Genomic DNA, 9305 nt, shown 5'->3' with positions numbered 1-9305 from the left:
TAGCCCTTAGGTTCAATCCCCAGTATAACAAAACAAACAAAAAAACAACACACACATATACACATACACACACCCCAAAAACATTGCAATCACTGGCCACGTATCTCTTTTTTTAACACTCCTCACCCCACATGGAATTTGTATCTCTTGGCAGCTTCTGTTTGGAAAGATGGCAAAATCTGCACTCTGTCTTTAGCTCAGCCCTCAGGACAATCTTGATCCTATGCTGTTTGGGACCACTTTAGCTTCATGGTCCTCAGCCCTCTTGGTCCCTTTGCTTCTCCTCTGCCTGTCTCCTTGGATTCTGTGCTTTAGACTTTGTGTCCTGGCCCCTGAAAACTTATCATCCTTGCCCTCCCAGATCTCAAAACATACTTGAAGAAAACGCAACTAATTCAAACAAAGGAGCAGAAAGGAGATCGAGTTGGAGCAGCTCGCTAAATGTGGGTTCTAGACCCTAAGTAACTTGCTCCCCTACAGGCTGAGGCTAGGGAAGAACAGGACATATCTGGACCATATGTATGGTATGATGTCCTCCTTGCTATTCCCAGACACACCAAGATTTCACCTCTGTGCCTTTGCACTTGCTGTCCCCTCCGTCTGGCATGCTCTTCCTCATATAGTGCCTGACTTACTCCTTCTCATTATTCCAGGTCCTCAATATTCCAGTTCCTGGTTATTTCAGAGGGGTCTTTCTGACCTCCTAACCTGAAGCATTTCCCTTTTACTCTTCATCCTGACACTCTGCTTTCACTACCTGAAATTGCATTATACTGTTCCCCTTCAAAAACAATGTAGCCAGATTCAAGCCTGTAATTCCAGCAACTTGGGAAGATGAGCCAGGAGGACCAAAAGTTCAAGGCCAACCTCAGCAACTCAGTGAGACCCTGTCTCAAAATAAAAAAAAATGAAAAGGATTGGGGATGTAATTCAGTAGCAAAGTGCCCCTGGGTTTAATCCCCATTTAAAAAAAAAAAAAAGAACACCTGTGGCTTCAGAGATGGGGTGTAGCTTGGTGGTAGAGTACTTGGCTAGCATGTGGGAAGACCTGGGTTTAAATCCCAGTACCCTCAAGAGGGGGGGGGCATGAAAATATAAAACAAAACAATCAATGTGGTATCATGAAAGCAGGGACTTTGTCTTATTCACCACATATTCCCAGTGCCTGAAATAGTACCTGGAACAAAGTAGATGTGACGTTGAGTGACTGAATGAGTGGACAAATGAATGTCATCCAGCCCCTCTGTTCTTTCTTGTTGTAGCTGTTATCCTACGAGGGTATTTATTTACTTGCACCCAAAAAGCCAACCAACAGGATGTCATGTGTCATTCTGTGTGGAACACAGCATTTTCAAAAAGCTCAAAAGATTCGCAAGTCACTGCACACAGGAAAGGCTGTAGGTGTCGTGTTGATAATGTCAGGTGGTTGGCAGGGAGTCTATGGATGCCAGTGCTCTGAGGGGGTGTGTCCCAGGGCACTGTGGGTATGTGCTGTTCCTCTCCCCAGCTGTGCATCTGTCCCCAGGTGTCTTCCTGTCTCTCAGCCCGTTATGATGTCTTGGCTGCTTTGGTGAGGTGTTTGTCACAGAGACTATTTGTCCCCACTTCTCTTCCCTCTTGTCTCTCCACCTGTACCTCTAGATGTATGTGTCAGGGAGACTCTCCCTCAGCTCCCTTGCCCCCTCACACACACAGCCCTGCCCCAGTCTTGGACCCCTCCCTTTCGCAGTGGGCCCTGTTGCTGGGCTCTGGGTTGCCATAGTGACGGTTGCCAAGTCCCTGAGGCTGATAGCCAGCGATGGGGCTGTCGGCTCCATCCACGCGGGAGGCTGAGGGGGGCTTCCCATTGTGTGGAGAAGGGGATGTTGCCAAGACAACCAACCCCCACTAAGGGCCAGGGACCAGCCCTTCCACCCCCCTGGAGCCTCCCCACCTCGGGCTGCTCCAGTGTGGGCTCAGAAGGCAGGAGTAAATTCCAGACAGCCCAGCACCTGGCCTCCCAATTTTCAACATCCCTCCTGCAGTGCCTGCACCTCTTAGGACCCAGACCTCTTGCTGAGACAAGGGGAAGGGTCCCAGTGGACAGAGGAGGAGAAGGGGGACCCCTTGACCTCCAGGCAGATGGGAGACAGCAGGAGGGGACCTAAAGTCAGGGGCGGGGTGGGGAGGGCAGAGGTTGTGACCCCTGCTGACTCGCTCCAGTGATGCTCCTGACGGCTGCTTTTGTGGCTGAAGAATAGGACTGAGTCTGGGGGGCTGGGCACCTGGGCTTTTTGGGGGAGAAAAGCCTGGGCTATGGGTACACAAGCAGCCAGGAGATGGGCACTTGACACCTGACTCCTTCCTACTTTCTTCATGCCTCCCCATGTGAGTCCCCAACCTCTGAGTTAGAGGTCCTCCAAGTAGGGGCAAGAGGGAATACTTTAACACATGACACATTTCCATCACTTCACTACTAATTGCAACTTCCTAGTCACCCAGGTGCTTTGATTTAGTGATAGACACTGGCAGTTGCCATGTATGACTATATATTCACATACTTCCTCATTTGACTATAACGGCAAGCCCCCTCCCACTTGGGTTCTCCCTGGTGGGGGGTGATTAGAGGTGATTGCCTTCCCCAGACTTCTCTTCAAGCCCAGCATTCCCTCCCCATGCACTGTGCCACCTATCTCACCACTCCAACCACCCTTCTCTCTGCCCATTCCTCTTGGTTTCCTGTGATCCAACCCTCGGCTCCAAAGCCATCACCAGACTCACATCCAGTCATTCTCCAGTCTTTCTTGTCAACTTTTGAAGTTTTTTATTCTTTTTTTGGTTTTTGTTGTTCAAATTTCCCTTTTACAGTAAAACTATTGAGGTGACGGCTGTACCCCGCCACCTCCCCCATGGCAATATCAACTTCCTGTTCCCTGGAAGGAGCTGGGAACTACAGCACCAGAGAGATTCATCTGGTCTCTGGTGAACAAAGCAACCATCTTGGCTGGTGATTGAGGTGGCCAACTTGGTGCCCAAGGGCAGCTTTGATCTAATAAAACTGAGCTGGGAGGAAACTGAGGCAACAGCCAATTGAGCACTAGAAGGCAGGAAGAGGTATAGACTGGTCACTATGGAAACAGCAGCTGTTGCTAAGTACCACTGTCAACTAGACCAGTCTAGGTAGGCCACCATTTTGGTCACTAAGAAGGGAGCTGTGTTGAGAGGATGGGATGAACAAGACAGCCATCTGGTTACTGGGGGAGAACACATGGGCTCTTGGGGCAGTCCTGTGATTAACAGAGATTATATTGGGATACGGAAAGGGAAGAACAAGACAAATTAGGCCTGCCACAGCAGATGGCAGTCATCTTAGCTGTTCTAAAATCACACAGAGCACAAGGGAAGGGAGATCCTGGGAAGTGCCACTGAATACTAGGAAAGTCCTCCTCAGTCCACCTCTGTCCCCTTATAGTCAGTAAGTTCCAGCTTCCTCCTGAAACAGGAAGTTCCTCCTGCCCCTTTCTCCACAGGGTAAGAACCATCCACCTCCCACCCCCCAATCCCCCAGACTAAGCCACTTGGAGTTCCAGCCAGACCACTTCCTATTTCAGAAGTGCTACTTCCTGTCCTGGATGAAGGCACTTCCAGTTCCTGCTGCACTGCTTCTGCCACTTCCCAGGCCATTTCTGTCCAGGCCTGGTCACTTCTTGACTGGAGCAAGTCACTTCCTGTCCCAAGTGGCCCATTCAGCATCAGACCATGTCCACAATGTCCCAACAGGTTCATATCTTGCTATCAGCCACTGGACAAAATGGGACACTTCTTCTCATGGTAGCTGTTGTGACCCAACCACCCCAAATGGCTGGAGTAAGTATGTAGAGGCCTGGGGCAGGGCAGAGAAGGAGGCCCTGCTGCCCATGCCCTGATCTGGGGTGGAGTGCCAGAGCCTTCCCCGTAAGGCCCCCATTTTTGGCGGACTGAGAGGAGCGGTTGTATGAGAGGTCAGGAGGGAGGCCAAGAGCTAAGGGGAAAAATGCTTTGACACCCCCACCCAGGAGTTGGGAGAGGCACAGGATAAGAAGCCAAGAGGGTAAAGGGAGATGTAAGGAGGAGGATGCTAGGGAAGAAGAACAGAACAGACCTAGAGACAGGAGAGAGAGAAAGAATAAAAGATAAGAGAGAAGAGAAAAACTGTGAGAGGCAGAAAGAAAGAGGTGCCAACCAAAAGACAGACCATCCCGCCCCTACTCTGGGTGGATGAGGGAGACAAGAACACCTGGGTCGTGGTCAGAGAGGAGGCTGAGCCTGTGTCCCCTCCCCCAGGGATTCAGAGACAGAGGGATGCCCATGGCTAAGCCAAAGGGCAGGAGGTGGGGAAGTGGAAGTCTTAAGGGATCCTAAAAGTGGACACGAGGGCAATAGCCAGGAGGAGCTAAGGAGCTGGCAGGGCAAAGGGGGCCAAGGAGATGCCAGAGGTGTCCCTCAAACCATGAATTAAACTGAAGGAGCACCCCCCAAAAAGGGCTGGATTCAGGAGAGCCAGGTAGGAGGAGCCCTCATACCTTGTAGTAGATGTTTGGAGGGCTCTGGGGGGGCCCATCCTGCACGATGTACACAGGATGCCCATAGTCACCACTCACCTTCTCATAGTGGGGACAAAAGGGGGGATCTGCAGCCCCACCGCCCCGCAGAGCTATCCCTAGCTCCCCAGGCTCAGCCTCCCGAGGTCCCATTCCACCTCCCGCCCCCAGGCCCAGAGACCCTCCCCTCCCAAAGGAGCCGGGACCAGGGTGGCGACTCTCCGAAGGCTTGGCCCGCCGTCTCCGCCAACACATGGCACCCCCAGCCCCTGCCACGCCCAGCAAGAGCAGCGCCAGCCCCCCTGCTGCCCCAGCCACTGCGGGCATGCTGGGAGGGGGCAGGGGGCCTTCAGCACCCCGGGAGGTTGCATTGCTGGTGGGGTCACCTGGCAGGGAAGGGGTGAAGGAGGAAAGAGGGGGAGGGGCTGAAGGAGCAACCTGGACATCTGGACACCCAGCCCTGGGGGTCCCCATGGGCTTCCCCAGTAGTGTCCAGGACCCCTGGGAACCCTAACTCCCCTCCCCCCACACCCCACTCAGAATCCAGGTGTCCAGCCCTGCAGCTTCCTGCCACGTAGTCCTCCCCACTTCTCTGACAGCACTGATTGAAGCACTGACTTGGCTAATTAGTTCTAATTGAGTCTTTTCCTCATTTGGCTTCTATTGCCCTCCTACCCTCCCATCCTCTCTTCTCTTTCCTGTATCACCACCCCCAAAAAGGGAGAGGGAAAGAGAGGGCAAGGGTAGGGGAATGGGGGTCTGAGACCAGAGAGGGCAGGGGCTGGTTCCCTCGTTCCTACCTGGCATGCTTTCCTTCCCAGGCTCCAGGCTGTGGGCTGCCCCTCGGTCTCTCTCCATGGGCATTTCAGACACAGGTTTTCGGGGAACAGCCCCTCCTCGGGGACCTGGAGATAAGGAAGACCTGAGAGAAGGGTACTGAGACAACAGCCCCTGACCATGATGGTACTTCCTGGACCTCCCCAGCTCGTAGAAGGAATCCCACAGCCACACTCACTTTGTCCCACTCGGAGAAGCACCTTCATGCCTCTGGTTAGGCACACACCTCCCTGTAAACTCTCCAGGCCTTCCCGGGTCCCATCTGATGTGGCTGGGAGAAAAGAACAGAAGGAGAGGTTGACATTCTAGGATCTAACCCTTCTAATTCTGTTCCCATGCCCTGGGAGGACAGCACAGGGGTTCTCCCTCTTGATTCCTATGGTCCCCTTCCCTCACTAGTCCTCCATCCCAGGGACAACCCCCCATTTGACCCTGCCCTCTGCCCAGCAGTACCAATTATGTAGTAATCATGGTGCGAGCGGAACTCATGGCCCCAGAGGTTAGGGCTGTATTCCTGGAACTTGATGGTGAAGCGGAGATCCAGATCTGGCCGGTCGCAAGTGAGAAGAAGGTTTGGGGCAGGGGGTGCCTCGCAGCGCCGACCCTGGGCACCCCCTACCAGGTACAGCTTGTAGAACTCATAATTAGGAGAGGAGTGGGGGCCAGGAGGTCGGGCCCGGGGGCAGAGGAGGTCTAGCCGGTCCCCAATCTGAGGGTAGAGCACATAACCACCCTCTGCCTGGAACCTATGGGGAGGAGGGCAAGGTAGGCAAGGATGAGATGTCAGGGGTGTGGCCCCAAAGCTTTCCCTCCCTCACCCACAACCTCCAGGACAGCAGTGCTTAGCTCCTGCCTGCCTGCCTTTGTCTGAGCAGAAAGTCTGTTCTTTGAGCACAGGCACCAAGGACTCTGCGAGCTCACATCAGAAGCAGCAGGAAGCCAGGCTCAGAGGTCTCCTGCCCCTTGGTGTGCCCAAATGCACTCTTCAGCCCGCCCTCACCACATGCACACTGCCATCTCCCGCTCCATCACCGGCGCCGTTGCCATGGCAACAGGATGCCAGTTACCAAGGAGCTGGCCTCTCTGGAACCACACAGCCCACCCCTCCCAGGTGATTTCACTATTCCATGGCAGTCAACCATGGGGGCAGAGCCTCCCATTCTCCAGGCCACCACCAAATCTCAGGGCAAAGGAGGCAAGGTGGGGGTGGGGAAAGGGGTGTGGAAGGTAATCCAGACCAGTGTCCCAAGTTAGCCAGTTATGGGGAAGGAGACAAATATCTGTTTTGGCAATGGTCCTAAGCGGGGATAATGGGAATGAGGGTGTGGAGTCCAGCTGCTCAGGTCATTCCCTTGCTCAGTTCGCCCATGCTGGGGCTCAGACTTCCTGAGGAAAATGTTCTATCACTTTGGAGTTGAAGTAGTTGACTTTTCTAACCACAGCTAACCCTGTATCTCTAGGGCCAGTGGGCTGGGGAACCCACCAGCCTACCATAACCATAAACTGCATCTCCCTGCACCTCCTTGCACCTTCACAGCTGAGACAGGGTCTCAGGTCTAGGTCCCAGGGGACTACTTACTGCCTGGTATTTTCCCAGACTCCCAAATGACCCACGCCCTCCCACCCACTATTCCAAAGAGCCCCAAGACATACTGCCTTTTCTCAACTCCTTCAGATAAAGCCACACTAGATACTCAAATTGCAGCCCTAAGTTGGAGAGTGGGGCAGCTTGAAGACAGAAAAGACACTGAAATTATCCCCAAAGAGATATGGGAAGAAAGGAGGGATACCAGGACCCAGAAGTGAGAGGAAGGCTAGGAAGAAAAGAGAAGAACAATAATCCTAGCTCTACTTTCATGAGCATATACTATGTTCAAACACTTCATAACAGATGTAAGAATTGAGGATACAAACTCAGAAAGGTTAAGTGACATGCCCAAGGCCACACAGTTGAAAGCGGCAGAGCTAGGATTAAGACCAAGAATTTGATAAGCTCCAAATCCCACCACCCTCCCATGGCCTCCCACAGCCTCTCCAGGGAAGTAGTTTTTAAAAAACAGAATCCTTTTGCTAATGGGAAGGGGAACTGCACTGGAGGCAAGGGACCAGATGACCTCCCCAAGGTTCTGTCCTACTCTGTGTAACTTGAAGTTTCATCTGACCCCTGGCCTCTTTTCAGAGCAAAGCAAGCATGGAACAGAGGCCCTGATGGAAGAGTTTGCAGCATGGACAGGGGGAGGGGGCAACGGAGTCCTCAGGACTACAGAGGCAAGAAGGAAAGAAGAAGGCTTGAGGAGGCTCAAGGCTTTCTCCAGAAAAAAGTCCCCAAGACAGGAAGGCAGGAATACGGTCCTGGCTGGGAAACTATTCTGCCAGGGTTCACCAAACCTCTCTCTCTGGCTGTGGGCAAGAGTTGGGAGACAAGACTATCAAGTCAAGAAGTCTTGGAGAAGCTGTTCCCAGAGCCCCCAAACTAAGCCCCCTTCCCTTCCATTTCCAACCCTGAGCCTCTTCTGGGAGGCAGCCACCCCTGCCTTCCCCTCAGCTCCTGAGCAGCCCCTACTCAGCGGCTCTCTTGAGAACTGACATTAACCAGGCTCCCTCCAAGCCCGCCCAATGTAGGTCTCCCACAGATTCAAATAACCACTCCACTGCCCTCCCGCTGCCCACAAACTTTTTATCTTTGCCCCCTTTGAGGTTTCCAAACTCCTGACACATGGTCATCACCACCACCTCCAGCTCTGTGTGGGACCCAGGAATCTGGCTCCCGGGATCACTGCTGTCTGGTAACCCATCACCTTAGATCGGGGCTCCAGCACCTTCCCTCCAGCCTCCTCCCCGCTCAGGGAACCCAGGTCCCCAGTCCCCAAAGATTCCATACCCCCTGTCCATAGGGTCTGGGGTCTCCCCAGCCCAGGCCGCTCACCTCTTGTTCGCCGAGTTCCAGTAGACGGGCTCCAGGCTGAGCCCGGACACCAGCCCCAAAAAACCCAGCAGCAGCAGGGCCCCAACTCGCACGCCCCCCGGCCCAGAATGGGGGGCCCCCATGACCCCGCCAAGGCCTGGGGGGCGGGGCACCAACTCCCCCAAAGTCGCTCACCCCCAGGGGTGACTGCCTTGGCTGCCTGGCTGTTGAGCGAGGATCACCCTGGTAAGTGGCTGATGCCCCCAGCTCCCTCGCCGACCCGCTTCCTGCTCTGCCCGCGCCCCGGTTCCAGAGCGCTCAGCCCCACAAGAGCTCTTCCAGGGGCCGTCTGCAGGCGCCCTACGCTCCCCGGGCCCACGCGCCAGCACCCCGGGAATTGCGCGCCGGCCTAAGTGGGGGACTGGGGGACCCGGGGGCCGGGCGGGGGCGGCATGGGGCGCCGGGCGAAGGAGCGAGGAAGGGGACGCCGAGCCGGAGCCCCAGCCTCGCCGGGATTGAGGGCAGCGGGCTAAGGGAGGAAACCAGTCCCGAGCCCAGGAGGGGGGAGTTAAAGGAGAGGCGGGGAGGGGGAGAGGATGGTGGAGGGAAAAACCGGAGCTGGAGCTCAGGCGGAGCGGGCGGCAGCATCCCGCGGCCCACGCCCCCCACACCTCCCTCACCTCGCGCACCTCCCGCCCGCCCGCCGCGGCTGCCTCGCCCGCCGCCCCGCCTCGCTGCCTAGCGCGGTCTCTCACGCCCCCTTTGTCTCTCTGTCTCGGTCTCTGACTGAGTTGCTGCGCGTCTCCCTTCCTGCCCTCGGATCACCGGAGCGGTTGGAATCTTCCTTTCTCGGATCCAGAAAGACTCTCGCCCTCTCCACCCCGAGGAACCCACCCCTTTTACTCCCGCAGCCTCCTCCTCTTCCATCCCAAAACAACACCGATTTTTCCAGGGAGGCCTGGAGAGAATAATAATAATAACAACCTTGATGGCTAGACACTTCA

The 9305-nt window shown here is 54.9% G+C and overlaps 1 protein-coding gene across 1 annotated transcript; it reads right to left on the bottom strand.

Annotated features, from left to right (window-relative positions):
• Positions 1 to 4535: 4535 nt before the first annotated feature.
• Efnb3 (ephrin B3) lies at positions 4536 to 8444 on the bottom strand. Its single transcript, XM_076870988.1, has 5 exons — positions 8323 to 8444; positions 5850 to 6142; positions 5575 to 5667; positions 5360 to 5464; positions 4536 to 4945 (listed from the first exon to the last, which is right to left on the bottom strand). Exons 1-5 carry the CDS (start codon positions 8442 to 8444, stop codon positions 4536 to 4538), a joined length of 1023 nt encoding a protein of 340 aa, XP_076727103.1.
• Positions 8445 to 9305: the final 861 nt, after the last annotated feature.

The sequence above is a fragment of the Callospermophilus lateralis genome, chromosome 11 (assembly GCF_048772815.1).
Source record: "Callospermophilus lateralis isolate mCalLat2 chromosome 11, mCalLat2.hap1, whole genome shotgun sequence".
In the NCBI taxonomy this organism is placed as follows: domain Eukaryota; kingdom Metazoa; phylum Chordata; class Mammalia; order Rodentia; family Sciuridae; genus Callospermophilus; species Callospermophilus lateralis.
The sequence above is the reverse complement of the archived record's forward strand: the minus strand, read 5'-3'. Positions and strand labels throughout refer to the sequence as shown.